The 19,641-nt window shown below is 38.4% G+C and overlaps 3 protein-coding genes across 5 annotated transcripts; 2 read left to right on the top strand and 1 right to left on the bottom strand.

Moving 5' to 3' along the window:
• Positions 1-500: 500 nt before the first annotated feature.
• On the bottom strand, positions 501-1,470 carry LOC103479021 (C2 calcium-dependent domain-containing protein 4C-like). Its single transcript, XM_008433225.1, has 2 exons — positions 1,360-1,470; positions 501-1,127 (listed from the first exon to the last, which is right to left on the bottom strand). Exons 1-2 carry the CDS (start codon positions 1,418-1,420, stop codon positions 574-576), a joined length of 615 nt encoding a protein of 204 aa, XP_008431447.1. The 5' UTR covers positions 1,421-1,470; the 3' UTR covers positions 501-573.
• A 1,043-nt stretch (positions 1,471-2,513) lies between these two features.
• cdc16 (cell division cycle 16 homolog (S. cerevisiae)) lies at positions 2,514-11,036 on the top strand. Its single transcript, XM_008433237.2, has 18 exons — positions 2,514-2,736; positions 2,913-2,967; positions 3,974-4,071; positions 4,170-4,208; positions 4,319-4,456; positions 5,032-5,191; positions 5,287-5,381; positions 6,442-6,575; positions 6,903-6,982; positions 7,071-7,120; positions 7,208-7,281; positions 7,365-7,490; positions 8,113-8,265; positions 8,480-8,543; positions 8,632-8,693; positions 8,992-9,127; positions 9,454-9,544; positions 10,257-11,036. Exons 1-18 carry the CDS (start codon positions 2,689-2,691, stop codon positions 10,508-10,510), a joined length of 1,857 nt encoding a protein of 618 aa, XP_008431459.1. The 5' UTR covers positions 2,514-2,688; the 3' UTR covers positions 10,511-11,036.
• Positions 11,037-11,954: 918 nt separating this feature from the next.
• upf3a (UPF3A regulator of nonsense mediated mRNA decay) lies at positions 11,955-19,570 on the top strand. 3 transcript variants are annotated; one of them, XM_008433212.2, is made up of 11 exons: positions 11,955-12,153; positions 14,221-14,327; positions 14,416-14,522; positions 14,745-14,843; positions 15,011-15,121; positions 15,823-15,878; positions 15,959-16,117; positions 16,221-16,345; positions 17,038-17,378; positions 17,542-17,576; positions 17,985-19,570. In XM_008433212.2, the coding sequence occupies exons 1-11, from the start codon at positions 12,013-12,015 to the stop codon at positions 18,171-18,173; spliced, it is 1,470 nt and encodes a 489-aa protein (XP_008431434.1). In that variant the 5' UTR covers positions 11,955-12,012; the 3' UTR covers positions 18,174-19,570. The 3 variants fall into 3 exon arrangements, with proteins under 3 accessions (XP_008431434.1, XP_017159253.1, XP_008431428.1); XM_017303764.1 differs by lacking the exon at positions 17,985-19,570 and having other exon boundaries at positions 17,038-17,977; XM_008433206.2 differs by lacking the exon at positions 17,985-19,570 and having other exon boundaries at positions 17,041-17,976.
• Positions 19,571-19,641: the final 71 nt, after the last annotated feature.

The raw sequence follows: 19,641 nt of genomic DNA, 5'->3' as shown, positions 1-19,641 counted from the left end.
AGGCACCATGTTAGGAAGAGAAGTGGAAGCTGCAGGATCTTCAGAACAGGTCATGCTAGGCTACCGATTATTCCTGTCTGGACACAGGATCAATAGAACCAGTTTAAAAGATAAAATTAATGGTTATATGCCAGACATGGAAAACTGGGATGTTTATGATTCTAAACATGTTTAGAATTTAGATCTTATGGAATCTCAAGGTGTCAACATTGCAGCCAGTGGGCTGAAGGAAATACAGCTTTAATTTGCATCAATTCATGAGCTACCAGCTTTTATCGCTATGCAAAAAAAAAAAAAAAAAAAATCAGCACAGAAACTCCAAAGCAGCTATATATATATATGCACACACACTTGTCATAGTACCCCTAAGAATTTAAAACTACTTTCACCTGGATATAACCTAGACTAAGTTTTAATTTAGAGATTGAGTTGAAAGGACATCGGTTTAGAAACTAAATCATATTCTGCAGATAGTCAAGTGAAAATAAAAGGAAATAAACTTCAGCAACCAAAATAAAAATCTTTATTAAAATAGCCTCAATATAAAACATGAGTAAATCGAGATCATCTCATTTAAGAACGAGCAGCAGGACTGAGCGCCTTCAGAGCAGCTACAGGTTTCTTCAGCTCCTCCATCACCTTCAAGCCCAGCGCYTCAACGGGCCGCAAGCCGGCCCGGGACCGACCGGTACCGTCGGTAGGAGAAACTTCCGCTGTGTCCTTTGGTACCGCGGCAGTCACAGTCACCTTAACGTGTCTGCGGTGGTGAAACAGAGACTCCCTCCGGTTGGTGGTCGGCGTGGTGGCCAACACGTCGCGGAAGCCGTAAGACGTCGTCACCTTCGGTACGTGCGGCAGCGACAACGCCGCTCGCGTCGTCGGGTCTGTATMGGCGACGCGATGGCGGCAGGCCCTCGGAGAGCGCAGGCGACGCCAGGAGGACGATAGAGTCGGGCTAGTTCCGGTTGGGTCCTCGTCGTTATCTTCCAACAGGAGCCTGGAGCGGGTCGGGAAGTCCCGGTGGAACATCGGAGAGGCCGGGTATGAAGAGGGGATGATGAAGGTCGGGATCCGTTCCGGAGTCAGAACCAGAGCCCGAATGGACACTCCGGATTTCATCAGTTTATCTTGAGACAAAGAGTCAAATGGATCAAATTTACCACTTGGAGGTAGTTTGTAAACTTTTAGACTTTCAGGGAAGAGCCGATAAAATCCCGATGAGGTCCAGACGAACCAGTAACTCAACTTCACAATCCTGAACCAGTTTCCCTCCCCAATACAACCACACATCGACCACTCCTGACGAGAAAAAGTAAGTAAATAAACATCTTTTATTTAAAAATAATGAAATAACCATACCTGAACAGTTCTCTACAAACCGGTTTCTGGCGCTGGTACCAGTGCTCAACTGGACCTTCATGGTGTTGTTTATATAAGCAGCTGCAGGTGGAACCAATCACACCAATCAGAGGCCTGATTGAAACGTTTTGACTGGGTGAGTTCGTTTTTAAAACATCTCAATTGTATATGTTACACTTTAAGAGACACGGAAACCATTTCTGTGAGGATGAATGCAGGAATTAAAAAAAATAAGTACTGTAGTACACAAAGCATGACCTGGTATTGTAAATAGGTGTTCATTCTGCAATAGAATTTAAATTGCTTCCAAAAAAAAAAAATCGTCTTTGTGGGACCAAATGTTGTTGTAGCCTCATTTGGACAGCAGAGGTCAGTGTTGTATGGATGTTCATTCATGAAATTTTATCATTTGAATGGAACTCATTCATCAGTATTCCCTTTACCTTTACTTGTGCCAGATGTTTGTAGCTTTTCTTTACATGAACAGTAMTTCAAACAAAGTTTCTACAACATAAAACATAAGCTGTTTTGTTACAATGGAGTGATACTGCTCTTTTGTTCCTTTGTCTTGCCAACAGCTCATGTAGTCCATGTGGTTGCACCAACTGAATAAACTACTTTAAAAAGTTTACATTTGCAGGCAGATGACGAAGTGTCCATGGCCTGCAGTAAATGTAAATCTGTTGTTTAATCTTTGACGTGAAGTAACAAATACGTCATTGGGCTCAACCACTGCTTACCTGTGCAAATGAATATGCCTCAGGGAAATAGCTTAATGTTTCCAAGGATTTACATGTGTTAATTAATTTTGTCCTGTAAATATATTYGTCCCTAAATTTGAATGTATTTGTCCAGTTCAYATAACATTTTTTAAAAACGTGTTAATTTAAAACCAAAGAAAGAGTGGGGATAATTGACCGGCTGTCACCATAAACACGTCTCTACGGGTAATGTAGGCCTCTCCTAGTGTTGCTTTTTGCTACCATTTACAGTTGTGATTAAGCTGTGTTTACAAGTGCATTAATGTTAAATTTGTATGTAACCACGATKGTTTAAACTTAAAGTATTTTTGTGTTCTTATGTGAATAATTATAATTCGCACTGACTAAAAATAATAATACTTATGGAACGCATTGAGGCGGAACTGTTTGTCCTACTCGAATTTCTTCACGAYACTTTATAGCAGAACACACGCTGCAGGGAGAAGCCGCGGATTTGATTTTCCGAGGCTAACTAGTTAGCGSGTACCCTGCTGTGTGCAGCTTTCTCCTTCAACAGGAATGTCACTATTTTAAAACAAATCACAGCGTCAACTTAAAACAAAACAAAATGAACCTCGATAGACTCAGAAAACGAGTTCGGCAGTACATTGACCAGGTGAGTGAACTGAAGCCCTTGTTGGTTTCTGTGTTGCTAGCAGATGCTAATTCCCAGCACACTTAGCGAAAAAAAAAACTTCACAGTTCACTGGGTTAACCAACAAAATGAAAACTCTAATATAAGTGAAAACCGCGTATATAACTAACCTTGTGTTTTCTCATGCTTGTTTATAGCAACAGTATCAAAGTGCGCTGTTTTGGGCCGACAAGATAGCATCCCTTTCTCATGGTGAGTAGCAGTCGGTTGCCCTGTTAAATTAATTTGTACAACGACGGAACTTTTGCTCCTTCAGAGCCTGTCGAACGTTAAATCCAGAGTACTGACCCTTTACCTGTCCAGTGGGCGAACTTACTTTGGGGCGCATCTTGGTAACCTGTTGACCGTGGCTCCAGTTGTCAAGGTGTCATCATGTTATCCCCTCCAGAGCAAGGTCTGATCAAAGGAGGAGAAGTGGGATCAATTCAGTGAAACGGACCTATTGATCAATTTCAAAAAAGAAATCGGCTTAAATACTACCATTAAAAGCCTCTTGCCCTGTCTCCTTCCTTATCTGTTGAGATGTATGTATTTATTCACTCATGAAAAGAAAAGCTTCTGCTCTTTTTCCTCTTCCATGAGATAGAAACGGTAGTCATGCCGTGAAACTGATGGAGCACCATCCGTTCCTGTTAATAAGGCATTTCTGTTAAAACTACAGTTCAGTTATGAGCAGCTTATCCTTTAAGCTACCTGGTGTGTTTACAGTCAGTCATCTTGTGCCAACATTAGGTGAGCAAAAGAGATAATCTAGGAAACCTGAGGGTACTGACATTATTAACACACTCAGTTTTGAGTGATTTGGTAATATAATCGAAAGTTGGAAAAGTAGCTTGGTAAGAATTTCAGCGTTGCTTTGGACCACGACGACTGAAATGAGATCAGATGTTACTGAAAACACAGGGTCCCTACACATCCAACTGCATTGATTTTAAGTATTTTCTGCTCTATGTGAAACTCATTTTTATTAGAATTTATGGACAGCATTCATATCTGACATAAATTATGAATTTTCTTTTCTAATTCCAATCTTAAAAGTTGTGACAATTTGAATCTAGAAGGATGTAGACATGTTGGCATCAAAAATGTGTCAGGCACCCTGAACAGAGTAACTCTGTAATGATAGTGGTAATTTTTTAAACCTCTCACCGATGATATTGTTGCATGTGACGATGGGGTTTCTTTGTTTGGCATGCAGAAGATCCCCAGGATATCTACTGGCTAGCTCAGTGCCTTTACTTAACCTCACAGTACCACAGAGCCTCACACGCCCTCCGTTCAAGGAAACTCGACAAGGTAGGCGGCATTTGACGCTTTTCACATCAATCTACATTTAAAGCGAGCCTGTCTGAAAAAGATGAGCCGTAAATTGAGTTTTCTGTTTTCTCACATAGTTGTATGGAGCTTGTCAGTATCTTGCTGCTAGGTGTCACGTAAGTAAATTAAAAAATATGGAAGTTGTGAAATGTTTCATGCATGTGTATTAGTGTGGATGATCACATAGGAGAATCTCCTTTATTATTATTTTTATTTTTTTAACTAGTATTCTGCCAAAGAGTTCCAGCAGGCCTTGGATATCCTGGATGCAGAGGAGCCTGTTAACAAGAAATTAGTAGATAAAAGTGAAAAGGACGACAGCGGGACAGAATCTGCAAAGGAATGGGACATGTCGCCTGCTTCAGTAAGTTATACTTGACTTGGAAATATTCCACAAATATAACATCTTACATGTCAACCTACAAAGTGGTGCAGTAAGTAGAGTTCACAGGCATAGATGTGACTGATTCCCAACTTAAAGCTTGTCTAAATAGGCAGAGTGGATTAAAGCAAGGAGTCGGCTCAAAGATGAACCAAACTTTTGGAGTTCCACTTAACTTTTATGTTGTGAATTGACCTATCAGAAACTCCCAAAAGTCTTGATATTAACTGTCTTTTCTATGTTTAGACACATTTAATTTTGGTGCATGTAAATTTCTGATTTTGGAGAGAAACTACTGAAATATCTGTGCTAATATTTTAGGAATTTAGCGAATAATTTTGTTTCCACTGTGAGTGTTTGGACAGATCATCATTTTCCAAGAAAATTTAAGGAGTAATGTTAATGTACAAACTGTTATGACACCAGAGTATGAAAGATCAATCATTTTTAAGCATAATGCTTAATTAAATGATTTACAAAATCAGTTTTTAAACAGTTATTTTTAAAAAAATACTAAAATAATTTCCAAATTTTGTTTCCCCTCTGAAAAATGTTAGATCAGTAGCTCCATCTGCCTCCTGCGGGGCAAAATCTATGATGCCATGGACAACAGGCCCCTGGCCACCTTCAGCTACAAAGAGGCCTTGAAACTTGATGTCTACTGCTTTGAAGCCTTTGACCTTTTAACATCCCACCACATGTTGACGGCACAGGAAGGTGAGGTTAATCTGTTCCGATGACCTCATTGCCACCTGTTATTTGTTTCGTACTTCTATAATGAATTCACATTCCCATAAACATTCCTGCAACAGAGAAGGACTTCCTGGACTCGCTTCCTCTAAGTCAGCAGTGCACTGAGGAAGAAGAGGAGCTGTTGCACTTCCTTTTTGAGAACAAATTAAAGAAGGTAGGAGGCTCTGCACTTGATTTTTTTGTTTTTTGTTTGTTTGTTTGTACAAAAAATAATATAACACATAAATTGTAAAAGTATTTCTTGAAAGATATAGCAGTTTTGAATGTAGTAAATTATAACATAACCCCCATTTAAGCATCAGGGCACACGTTATTAGCAAAGTGCACCCACTTTGCTTAGGAATGTACATATGTTGGTTGATGCATTTGAAAACTAGAGATGGTGGAAATTCTTAGCTTTGTTGTATTTGATAAAAACAGGGAAAATAGGTTTTTCAGTATATGAACCATTCAATATCCTGTCGAGTCCAATTAATCTGATCTCTGATTGATTGGCTCATCAGTTCTATTTTATATTGATCATTTTTCAACTTGGAAAGTAGAAGTTTTTTGGAATACTGTTTCTTTTTGACATGTGCTTCCTGTGAACCCAGATGTTACTAAAAGTGTTGAGTATTTTAGAGTTGAAACAGATTTCTTTATGACTCTTCAGAGCAGAGGTTGTTACTTCCAGTTTTCAAGAGTTGATGTCCTGCAATGTTTAGATGTGTGTCTGGTTCAACAAACTGAATCAAATGGCGGCTTCCCCCCCTCAATCCCCCCGTCAGTAGGCATTGAAGTTTTCCTGCTATTGACCTGATTATTGAAATCAGGTATGTTGAAGCAGAGACAAATGTAAAAGTTGCAGGACACCGGAACTTGAGGACTTTAGTCTGCTTTACAGGAAATATTTAATCTACATCACCTACAAAGGAATCCTAAACAGATTATTTGGTATTTTAGCCTTAGACTACCAGCACCGGATGTTTGAAGTTATCTTTATATTTTGTCAGTTTTCTCTCTCTTTTTTTTACGCTGTTGTTTCTTTTTCCAACTAAAAAGCCATTTAAAGGTCAGACTTTGTGTGTTTTGGTTTGAAATAGTAACATATTTCTGTAAGACTTTATCAGAACCTTTTTTTCCTGTTTTTGCTCTCGTGCAGATCCATATCTGACTCTCAGTTATCACACAGAGAACATCCATCTCACGCACTGTTGTTTTCTGTTCCTCTGCAGTATAACAAGCCCAGCGATCTGGTGGTGCCGGAGATGGTCAACGGTCTCCAAGACAACCTGGATGTAGTCGTGTCTCTTGCTGAGAGGCATTATTATAACTGTGATTTTAAGATGTGCTACAAACTCACATCGACGTAGGTGTCCATTGTTTGGTTTGGGGTTTTTTTCCTAATAAATTGGTGGTGTCGAACAGAAAATGCATACTTCCACTGAAAATTTGCATAAACCATTTTTTTTTCTTTGTGAAAAGCAGTCACAGAGTTCCTGTTTTGCGCATGTACTAAATGTCAGTAAATTGACAAAAACAATGAAGAAACAGAAGGTGTGATAGTTTGTACAAAAGGTTCTTGTTTCCCCCCACTTCATCATAAAAACAGGAAGTGTAAAAGTCTCCTAACCTCTTGCTTTGACTCAGAAGATGTAATTTTTTTTTTTTTTTAAACATGATGTTTGCTTTTCAGGGTAATGGTGAAAGATCCTTTCCATGCCAACTGTTTACCTGTTCACATAGGAACGTTGGTAGAGCTTGGAAAAGCAAATGGTAATTTAACTCGCGTAGGGTGCATACATTTACAGACAACATTTATTAGAGTTAATAGGACTGATCAGTTTTTCTTTTTTCACTGCAGAGTTGTTTTACCTCTCACACAGACTTGTAGACTTGTACCCCAACAATCCAGTACGTATTTTTTCTTTTCCATCTTTTCTTTAAAAATCCAAGCAATGGCTTTTTTTGTGTTTGTAACTAAGTGACATTTTTTCTCAGGTTTCCTGGTTTGCCGTTGGGTGCTATTATCTCATGGTTGGCAACAAAAATGAGCACGCTAGGCGATACCTTAGGTAGGTATTTGCAGTCAAAAGAAAAGGTGTCCTGCTTACTTCCTCTTGAAATCGGGTTTCTTTTTAACTTTTATTTACTGCAGCAAAGCCACCACTCTAGAGAGAACTTATGGTCCTGCATGGATCGCCTACGGTCACTCCTTTGCAGTGGAAAGTGAGCATGACCAGGCCATGGCTGCATACTTCACTGCTGCTCAGCTGATGAAAGGGTAGGTAGCAACTGGTTCCCACTAGATATCGACTCTTGTTTTTAGGCCAGTCTCATACTTTGAGCAGCAGATTCTGTATTACTCACATAATTAATCATGTCGCATTCAAACCTTTTTTTTTTTTTTCCCCCTGATTTTTATGGTCATTTTCAACTTCAGTAAATTCTCTTCATTATACCTTCATGCCTAAACATATTGAATTGTTGCCATGTAATTTGGTCTCTGTGGTAACAAGCAATTGAGCATGGATTATTAGTAAAATATTTACTTCTATGTAAAGTACTCAGACTTTTTCTTGCATGAATACGCTCGAGGCAACAACAAAGCAAGTTTAAATACCTCGAGGGATGTATAAGAAACAGACATATTTAGAAATGTGTTTTGCATTTGGAATTATTGGATTGTTAGCTTTCCTACTCAAGAAAATAAGTTCTCAAATCTGCAAGACGATGATGTCAAATTCAGACTCAATACAATGGCTCCTCCTGATCACTAAACCGTTTTTGAAAACAAGTTTATTTACATTGTCGTGGTCCCTTTTTTTTGTTTTTTTGCCAAGTTTTACTTTCTTTTACAATACTACATGTTTTTCTTGTACATTAAATCTGTTTGATTTCCACAGATGTCACTTACCCATGCTCTACATCGGGCTGGAGTACGGTCTGACTAACAACTCCAAACTGGCAGAACGTTTTTTCAGCCAGGCTCTTAGTATCGCCCCAGAAGACCCGTTTGTCATACATGAGGTGGCAGTGGTTGCATTTCAAAATGGAGAGTGAGTATATTGCTCAAATCGGACAAAACACAGTATTCTTAATAGATAAATATTTTTTAAAGTTAATTTTAGTCTTTGTGCAGCTTTTTTGATGACTCATTTTACTGAATTTACCACTGCTGCTGAAATAACCAAACAATGCTCTGCAAATATTGCTAGCATAAGCTGCTGTTTTATAAAATATCTGCATGTTTTGCCTCCTCAACTGGTGCAGGTGGAAGACGGCAGAAAGGTTATTTCTGGATGCAATGGAGAAAATCAAAGCCATAGGGAATGAGGTGATTCATTTCAATTTAATATGTGGCTTTAAAACTCACGTTCTGCATAAGTGTTACTTATATTTTGTTTTTTTTTACTTAATTTAAGGTKACTGTGGACAAGTGGGAACCTTTGTTGAACAACTTGGGTCACGTGTGTAGAAAACTAAAGTAAGTACACAGTCATTAAATTGTGTTTTTTTTATGTCCTAATATAAACTGATCAACACCTTGTAAGCTGTATTTGAACCTACTATAGTTTTATTTTTAATCTGTTAACTGCTAAGCTTCTGAGTCTGTGGGGGGAAAAGCAACCTTGTTTAAAAAACTGAAACTTGAACAGTCAAAGGTATTGAACGAATGCTTTGTGTCATGTGATAAATACAAGAACTAAATGTTAGTCAATCTTCTATGTTAGTTTATTAAATTCAGTCTTTGAATAACAGCTTTTTGAAACTTAATATTTTAGAAAGTACGACCAGGCTCTGGAGTACCATCGTCAAGCTCTAGTGTTGATCCCACAGCATGCCTCCACCTATTCCGCCATAGGATACGTGCACAGCCTCATGGGGGACTTTGAAAGTGCGATCGACTACTTTCACACGGTAGGTTGAAAAGACTTTGATTTCTCAACTTGGTGCAGTTTCGTGTGGTTGGTAGTTCGTTGTTGTTAAAACCAGAGAGGTTGTTTTAAGTGTGTGAGAAGTATTTGTAAGGATGTGTACATCACAGCACTTTAGTTTGAACAAGTAAAATATTTCAAGTAAATTATAGAACCTTCATGAAATGTTTTTATCGGTGCTTAGTTACAGTTTTGACGGGTATAAAAAGTAGCTTGAGATTGGATTGATGTAGGTTAATTTTAGTTTTTTGTTGCCAGAGTTATTTTTTATTTTTTTATTCTTATTTGTATTCTTATTTTCTATGATAGGCACTCGGTTTGAAAAGGGATGACACTTTCTCAGTGACGATGCTTGGCCATTGTATTGAGATGTACATCGGGGACACGGACGCATATATAGGTTTGTGTTATATTGGAAGTGTATATATATATATATATATATATATATATATAATTTTTTTTTTAATATCTTCAGGAGTTTCACTTGGTCTGAAAGACAAAATTTTCTTCATATTTTAAGGAGCTGTTTTAACAAAATAAAATCTAAAAAATGTTCACATTAATGTAAGACATGTAGATATAATGTGCTAAGTTAAGAATGATTTTTGATGATGACAAATAGGGTCCTATGATTGCTGCTTTGTCAGATTTTGTCCATTTGATCCATAATTACACACTTTTTGGATAATTAATATAGTTCGAATGGAAAGCAGAGGAAAGGGAGTGAAATTCAGGAAAAACATATGTCAGTAAAGTAATAAAACAGATTTTATAGGGCCCTACGATTAGATATGGTAGTAAAAGTCTTGGAATGTTTCACGTTTTGCTGAAGATTATGTCATATTAGCTCATTTCTTAAAGGTGTTTCCAGTCTATCACATTCTGCAAACGTCCACAGTTATCATAAGTAGCAATATAATTTTGAGTTATAAAATCATTTCTAGAATATCTACAAGACAAAGCACTGTAGGAAAATATGAGCAGTGGTTTTACCTTAGTTCAGTTGTTGAATTCAAATACCCATAAAAACATATAAAACAATAAACATGAACAATACTTGCATTAATTCTGCAAGTTTAAAAAATATATTTATTTATTTATTTTTCAAAAAGGCACCGACATCAATGACAAAGTGCGAGGCAGCTTGAACACCCCGGCCCTGATGAAGATGTTGAACACATCGGAGTCGACTGACCTTCAAGCCACGCCAAGGTCGGAAGAGACTAGCCTGTCAATGTTGGAGACGCCGGCGTCCAATCAGGAAAAGATGATGCTGGAGACGCCTCTCCGGCTCTCATTAACGCTGGAGTGCGACATGTACGAGAGCGACGTGATGCTGGACACCCTATCAGACACCAGCACGTGATTTCATCCCGTCAGGAGGTGGAACTGTTGTAGCAACTGGTCGTCATAGCTACACATGTCCACGCCCCGAGGACAGCAGTCGGTCAAAAACTCTTAGCAGATGTCCTCCACCATGTGGACTCCCTGTTCTGTGTGTTATTTTTGTATCAGAATGCTCTTGTGAAGATTTTTAACAAATAAGTGGCTGAATTTGTATGCAGCACATGGCGTTGTACCACAATTTCACAAGAATGCACTTTAAAGGAGGGGGAGGTGAACACATGCCTTGTTTCAAGGTTTGAATATGTTTTACTTGTGGGGTGGGGGGTTAAAAACACTGGGAACATGTGGCCCCCTGACAGGAACAAACACAGCCACTCACCTCGCGACACAAGGACGTTTAAAGTCACTCGCTTATTGCCTGAGGCAGGATCCTCCCTGCTGATTAACCTGTGGATCTTCACTCTGACGAAAGAGCTGGCTGAGAAAAATCTGATTTGATTTTTGGTTATTACTACAATAAACCACGCATTTATCTTAAAATCTTAGTAAGCCTTGTTTTTGTCTGTCCCTGTGTGTGCAATATCATTTAGTATTAGAAAAGCATGTAAACACATTATGCCAACTGATTAAATCTGGATGAAATGCATAGATGTTTAAAACGGGTTGTGATTTAAGAAACCTTTATTTGGAATATTAAAGGCGTGTGTTCAGTTGTGGATGGGGCAACGGAAGGAGGGGCTCACCTGGGAACCATTCATGCAAAAAAAAAAAAAACCCGCCACTGGTGACAACTCTCCTAAATCCTGTGTGCAAACCGAGATCAGCGCGCCTTTCAATGGATGTCATGCCTGTTAGTTGGATTAGAAATGGGCTGTACTCCGTCTAAGTCGACCGGCATTTACACCAACGATCAGATCTGTCAAGATCCGGAAACCTGTTCCACTGTTGTCCCCAACTTGAAGAGCTCGGTATCCTCACCTGAGGGACCCCGGCTGCGTTTCGATACCAGCAGTGGAAAGAACACATTACTTAATGGTGAGTTTATGGGTACTGTGAAAAATTAGAGGTAGAAAACTTGGCTTTTTTACTTTGGTGAAATGCGACCTTGTAAGAGGTTGTGACAGATGTGCATGTATTTTCAGTTCCCTTCCGAGATTCCTACAGGCGGGTAGGGAACCAGTCTGGAGAACTTGACTCCTGCAGCTCTACGTGTAGCTCTTCCTGTTCGATCCGAGAGCCAAACAGAATCACCACTCTCCAAGCAGCTGACACAGACTGACCTCAAACTGGATATAACTGGTGAACTTCTTGTTTTTATTAATAAATAAGAAATGGTATTCCTTCACATACAGTGTAAATAGAGAATTCAGAAAACGTTCCACACAACTAAATAACCAGAAAGAATTGTAAAAACCATTAAATAAAAGGCATTTTCTTACCACTCGCGATATTTGGCTTTTATAGTCTCGCGAGGACACGGTAACGCTTAACACCAAGCGAATTTAAGGGAGATGGGAAGAAATGAGGTCTGATAAGGACCAAATGACCGTGGGTAAGGAGAAAAGCATCTTTGAGATACAATTAAAAGACGTCCCAAGAGAGCAAGAAAACATTCCCGCCAACGCTAAGCCGAAAGAAGAGAAGAAGGAGGTTTTCACGAAGGTACGTAGCCGAGCTGTTGTTTACGAAGAGCAGACATGGAGACTCGAGGGGGAGGAAAGGATGTTTCAGCACCAAGGATAGCAACAGGATCAGAAGAGGGGAATTTTAGGAAGCAGTGGGAAAACTATGCAGACTCTATTTATTTATTTTCTTTTTGAATTGTTTCTGTGCTACAGTTATTGGACATGTTTCTGCTATGAAGCTAACATTAACAGGTGACAGTCGAACGAAGGAATCCTGTAAACGCTGCACAGCGTAATATCCTGTTATTCCTTAATAAAAATAAATAAAYACTAAGTTTATTTATTTAGTTTTTGCTCCTCTATCTCAAGAAGTCGCAAACTACACCGTATTGTACCATACTGTCCAGAACCAGCCGAGGTATAAGCGAACTAAGCCACTGTTTAGTTTACCGGAACAGCAGGTTGAACCCAGGAGCTGTTGATGACTCACACAATATGTAAATCAAAATATGTTTTAATGTTGTTTGTAGTTAATGAACCACCTTTTAAAGAATCTAAGCTTTTTAAACAAACTGACATGTATTGATATATTGTAAAGCATTGCGAGTCCCTTCATTTTGAGCTCCATTTGTGGTCATTGAACATAATGCTGTTGATGTTTATATATTGATACACAACAAATATTGTGTATCAACAGCGTGGCATTGATTTTACAATCATATGAGTGTTGAAAATTGGCATCAACATTAATTCTGATTAGTATTTGCTTTTTTCTTTRTGTKTTGAGTCTTTGTCATTCCATACGATTATTATTAGATTTGCAATATGTGTTAAAAATACACCAATGCTATCACTGGCTTGTGCACCCTTCTGCCAAAACAATACTTAATGTTGTTCTATCATATTTTTCAGGATGTTTTTGACCATTCTACTTTCCACAATCTCTCTAGATACAAAAAAGCTTAATTTATTTGAAGGCTTTTTACATGTTTACCAGGGGAGCCAATAAATAGYAGCTTTCCAAACAGCARAGATGTAAATATCATCCAAATAATGATGGAGTTYAGTCATGTCCCTTCATATCAGTAACATGCAGGGGTGAAAGTAGTTTTAAATYCTTGGGGGTACTATGACAAAAAAAAAAWTTATATATAGCTATATATAACTTCTTTGTGTGCTTTGGAGTTTCTGTGCTAATTATATATAATTATATAACTATAAACTCCTGCTCTGTTATTTTGGTAATGGAACCGAAACGCACAGAATTGCACAACACCTTGTTGAAACAATAATTACTGAGATTGTTCATTGGGTCATGTTTTGTTGATTTTTTGTTGTTGTTCTTTCATAAAGTTACGAACGTTTTAAGCAAGCCAGAGGAGGACGTGCTGGTCTCAGTGGCGCAAAAAGTGGGTATGGTCGCTCCTTCACCCTGACGTTCCTTACCTCGGGGTGGGGGGGGGGGKACCGATCTATGTTTTCGCATCCACCTGAATAATGTGTAGTTGCGCCACTGGCTGGTCTCATCGTCCTGGCTGCATTCAGTTTGTCTCCTAATGCTGAGATCGACTCAAAACCTTCCGTGATCGACATGTTGCACCGCTGCTCTAGCAAAGCACAAACAGTTCAGAAACAATATGAAATGAGAAAAAAGGTATTCATTAACTGATTAAGTCGTGTTTTAGATTGTTCTTGAAAAACAAATCAGTCACAGCTGATTAGTGGTAAACTCACGGCTGCACAGTGAACCCATTCATTTTTTACAGCAGACAGCTGCTCCCCTCTCTTGCAGGTACTGCGTACCCCCACTAAATCTTTTAGGGGTTCTCAGTACCCTGCTGTACCCCCTTACTTTCACCCCTGGTAACATGGGGTTACTGACTTGTTATCAGATGAATTGATAACAACCTTGACGGTCATTCTTACACCAAAGAAGGCCACCAGGAAGACCTTTAAGGCACAGATCGTATCGTGACTGTGACGTACACTTTGAAGGTTTAAATTATGGAGGTCAAAAYTCTAATCACTTTGATGTAAAATTCATTTCCTGCACTTTTCATTGAATAGGAAAAACACACGTATGACTTTTTTTTGTTTTCTTCAGGTGGTTATTCGAAGACTCCCTCCTAGCCTGTCAAAGGAGCAACTGGAAGAGCATCTCAGTCCTCTTCCATCTTATGACTACTTTGAGTTTTTCCCAGCAGATCAAAGGTACGACAAGGTTTTATAGCCCTGTGGTTTAATAGTCAACAGTATTTCATCCTCGTTTATTGACCGGTTTTTGTTTTTGCCTTTACAGTCTCTATCCCCACCTCTTCTCCCGAGCTTATATCAACTTTAAAAGCACAGAAGACATCCTGCTGTTCAGGGATCGATTTGATGGCTATGTCTTTATCGACAACAAGGGTATTTTAATTCTTTCTAAGCCCATTTTGTCTGTGTTGACAGCTTTAGCCTTCAATGTTGACTTGCGGCGTTGCAATGTTGACTTGCAGCTGTATGAAATACAAACAGAATCTCTGGAGATAAATGTTGACTTTTATGAAGGTGAATTAGACCATTTKTTGCCATTGTTGCCTTTTGACAGCTGGTCTATTTAATTTGACTCGTATTTCAATATTTACCCAGGTCAGGAATACCCTGCTGTGGTAGAGTTTGCGCCTTTCCAGAAGATTTCAAAAAAGAAGCTGAAGAAGAAAGATGCCAAAACCGGAAGCATTGAAGAAGGTTGGAAAATAGATCAATTTTCATTAAATGTACTAATCTTGTGTGGTTTACATTATTACTGCATGAATTTAGAACGAATTTAGCACAGACAAGTTTASCGTATAAACTTTTTAAACTGTATTTCATGTCCCTTCTTTTTTCTTTTTTTTTCTTTGAATTTCACTCAGATCCAGAATACAAGCGATTTTTGGAAAACTACTCCTGTGATGAGGAGAAGTCCATGGCCAATCCTGAGACTCTTCTTGGGGAGATAGAAGCTAAGACCAAAGAGCTCATTGGTACAACATCACACCTTTTGGACATTTCATTTTCTTTTATTTTGACTTTTTCTGACCTTATTACCATTTGTAATATTACTACGACCTGAAAAAAAAATTCAATCGCAAGTAGACAGTATATAGAGAAATAAGTAAATCCAAAAGCACAATCCTATYACACTTACTTTTTTCAATAAAATCCATATCCCAAATACCAACAATAAGATGATATTAATATTATATGATAAATTACGTTTCACTATATTTACTTTATGTTTTYTATATTTGTTTGTTGCCTGGCAGGTGAAGCTTTGTTTTGTTTTTAAAGTTAAAATGTTGGGAAACTACGGAAGACAAACACTGATCTATATTTGCAGGACAGATTTTTATCTGCTCTTTTTTTCTGTTGGAATGAATTTGTGTTTTTTTAATTGAAAAGTCTTACTCCAAACATGTCAAAAGGTTTTACTACAGATATATATATTTTTTAATATCCATATCAATTTTATATGTGTGACTCTTGTTTCAAGTACCAATAACAAAGGCGTATAAGCTTATTTGGACAATGCACTCACCAGCTCTTCCTTATCTTCCATATTCAAAATACTAAAAGTTAYCTCATGTCCAAAAATTACAAAATAATTATCGCATTTCTTAACTGAAAGCTAATGTTACTCAAAGAAATCAACTCGATTTTTGACTCTTCATCCGTTTGCTTTTAGCCAAACGAACAACGCCTCTCCTGGAGTACATCAAAAATAAGAAAATCGAAAAACAGGTGAGACAGAAGCACGGGTTGTAAAGACGAGAGCTAAAGCAAACAGAGAAATAATTTTCTGTGCATCACGCTTTCACCAGAGGATAAGGGAGGAGAAGAGAGAAGAGCGAAGAAGAAGGGAGCTTGAAAAGAAAAGGCAACGGGAGGAAGAGAAACGAAAGCGGCGAGAGGAGGAGAGACGCAAGCGGAAAGAGGCAGAGAAGCAGAAGAAACTGTCTGATAAAGACATCAAAATTAAGGTCGCTCCTCATTTCTGACGAAAACACCTCTTACCAGCTTTTTGTCTTTCCATTTCAGCTAAATATCTCAGAGTAATGTGTTTTGTGTTATGTGCAYTGATAGCTCCTAAAGAAGAGCGACAGAGACGACGACGTTGATTCAGACCGAATGAAGGAAAAAAGCGAGCCTTGCGATGCAGGTGTGGGCAAGTGGGAGAAAACTGGAGGACWAATGAAGTCAAAAGAAAAGTAAGAAACACTCAATCCATAAAATGACCAAGTAGTTTGCAAAAGTTTATTTTTATTCTTAATGAAAGCCAAAAGACAACCCAGCTTCATCCCTTTTACACGTTATAAAAGTTTTCAAAAAGTACTTRCCCTGTAGTTGTATTTGTGTTAATGATATATTTGCATATCTGCCACCTCATTTGATCTTAGTGTGTCACTTCCTGTCCAACTAATTTAATCTTCTTTAAACCAACACAGCTGACAGTCAGCCAGAAATTAAAAACATGAAATGTCTTGCAGGGCAAGTATCAAAACATTGCATATAAAAAAAAGTCTTGCTAATATTTCAAGAAAGTGTTGATGTAACTTTCACGGAAATGTGAGAATTTCGAAAACAATCTTCTGATTACTAAAGTGGACATAACTCACTACTAGCTACTTTTTTGTTTTTTTACTTTATTTTTAGTATTTCAAAACAACTGTAAATACTTCAACAATGAAAGAAAAATTATAGTTATCAACCTTTAAATTGGGTACAGCTGTGAAGTTAATATCTTTATTAAATATCCATCAATTTTATGTTATTTGCGCGTACAAGCCTTCTATTGATTTTATTCTGGTATTTAATTAGCTTGAGCGATGACCCTGAATTCCTCCTTTGTGTTTACTGCTAGCTTTGCTGTAATTCCACATTTCAATATACATTTGACCAGCAGAGGTCAGGCTGAGAGCGACAAAGAGCAGCGAGATCAGCACGGCCGCAGGCAGAGAGATAAGGATCACCGCGGCAAGGACGAGGAGAGGAAACGGCAACGCCACCACTACGAATTCGACAAGTTCATGCGGCGGAAAGACGAGACCAAATGGGGGAAGGGCTACTGCCAGGACCGAGCCAAGAAAGAGGGCCATCATCACGGCTACTCTTACTGTAATGACGGGGCAGACAAAATGGGAAAGGAGGACAGGGAGGACCTGAGCAACAGAAAGGAGCGCCTCCGAAACAAGGTGAGCGAGAAGGTGAGCATGAGATGGAACAGGAAGATGCGTTCCAGATGTCTCTCGTGATGCTGAACGCCTGCGAGGAAATCGCAGTGGAACACAAATGATTGTCTTTTGGTTTTGGTTTTCTGATTCACTAAATCTGAAAAACATGTTCTTCAGAAAGTGCTGTGGTATTTTTGGGAAGAGGGTGAGAATTAATGGCAAAATGTGTAGAGTTGCAAAAGATGTAGGTGGAAGTTTACCTTCTAGGGCAGTGATCTTGAACACACTGAGAGRGATACCTATGAGCTAGAAGTCATTATCTAGATCTAAATCTGAATATCTGGGGAACGATTAAAAAGTCTACTTTTTTTACTTTACAAAAGTAACACAACACAACAAACTGTGAGAAAGTTCACAGTTTGTTGTGTGAACTTTTTGTGTGRCATTTCTCACAATGTCACTTTTGGAAGACATTGTGAGAAAGTTTAGTTACTTTCTTTACTCACTGAGGAGCGAAAACGTATTTTAATCTTCAGATCACAAGTGAGACAAAATGTGTAAGAGTTCAAGATGCACAAGTAGTTTTTGCATTMCACACTAAATGTGCATCTGTGAACACTGACTTGGCCTGGCTTTGTTTTTATTTGACATYGCTCTCTCTCTCCCCGTCCTGCAGGAYCGTCCTGCCATGCAGCTCTATCAGCCCGGCGCGCGCAACAGGAARCGCATGAGTTCRGCTAATAAAGGCTATGACTGCCTYCCTATCGGTCATTCCCCCGAATGCAGGACGGAGCATTGTTATGAGGTTGTTGCCATGACAGCGGGAATGGAGAGGGGGTTYGAGAAAAGCAAAGATGAGCAGTGAATACTCTAGGTCTCAAGAGGAAAGTAATGGGGCATAAAAATCAGTTTTAAAGGGAAGCTGCTGTCATTGGTTGACTGATTTCTTTCTTCCTGTTTGTAGGTCRGTAATAAAATTGTATCTGTGGAACTTTCTTCCTGCTATCTAGCTTTCAGGCCCGTCAACTTTTAAGGTACTTTGCTCTCGCTCTTTGTGGTACAGAAGCATCTCAGTTAAGACATCCTGGAAAAATTTACTTTCAAGACCGATGACCTTGCCTTCTGCATGAGAACTTCTTTCCAACATCTAGCATATTTTGTCATTTGTGTTGTTTTTAGTTACCTTATATATTTCTATTAATATAAAAAATATTGTTGGTAAAACTGACAGACAACAGATCTTTTAAAAAGTAAGGTAAGAAATGTCCTTTACTATATGTACAGGCAACCAGCAGACTAAAAATTGATTATTAAATGCAATTTCAATGCCACGATTTATTTTTATTTAATTTTTTGTCATTAATGTTTTGTACATAATCAACTACAGCGCCACAAGAAAGTATCCTTTTAWGCTTTTCCATATTTTATTGCATTAGATCCGTCTTAAAACTGATCTGAGTGTAGTTTTATCTCATATAGCTTTTCTATAAAAATGTTAGAACAGATTTTCCGACAATTTTGTAAGTAAGAAAAGAAAACAAATACAGTARGTGCATAAGTACTCACTACATCGGATCACAACTGATGAGCGGCAGCAGCATTTGATGAATTGTGTGACTGAACGTGATTGAACACATTTCTCCACACGAGGTTCTACAGTTGACAGAGCAGAGCAAAAACAAAGCAGTGAAGTCAAATGAGTTTTCTGTAAGACCCCCAAAGACTGGATTCTATTAAATCACTAAAACTGGCACGCATCACCACTGTCATTTTTTGGTAATGCATCAACGTAAGCCTTATCCAGGACCTTTCATAGACCCGATACTCTGAACCTCAGACAAAGGTTAAAAAAATAAAATAAAGTCTACCAGCAAAACAATGACACAAAGCACAGTCAAAATACAAAGGAAGGAGCTTCAGGGGCAAACTGTGAATGTTCTCGAGTGACCCAGACAGAACCTGGACTCTGAAAATGACTGGCGACCAACACTACCCATCCGACCCGGCTGAGCCCGAGAGGATATGCGCATTAGAAACAGGTGCTTACGTATTTATTATGTTAAAATGTATTTTTTTATAAATATGCAAAGTGTCTGAAAAAAACTGTTGTCACTGTGTTGCAATGGACTATATTGAGTAGGTTGAAAAGGGGAACTAAACTCATATTGGTTTTAAAATGAAGCTGCAATCAAATGTGGAACAGGCAAGCTGTTGTAAATACTTTCTGGTGGCACTGCAGTAGATGAAAATAACAGCTTTGCATGTTATGAATAATTACTAATAACATTTCAAACATTTTGGATTGATTAGTGACATGATTTTATTTTATTTTT

This window comes from Poecilia reticulata, linkage group LG2 (assembly GCF_000633615.1).
Source record: "Poecilia reticulata strain Guanapo linkage group LG2, Guppy_female_1.0+MT, whole genome shotgun sequence".
Taxonomy (NCBI): domain Eukaryota; kingdom Metazoa; phylum Chordata; class Actinopteri; order Cyprinodontiformes; family Poeciliidae; genus Poecilia; species Poecilia reticulata.
The sequence above is the reverse complement of the archived record's forward strand: the minus strand, read 5'-3'. Positions and strand labels throughout refer to the sequence as shown.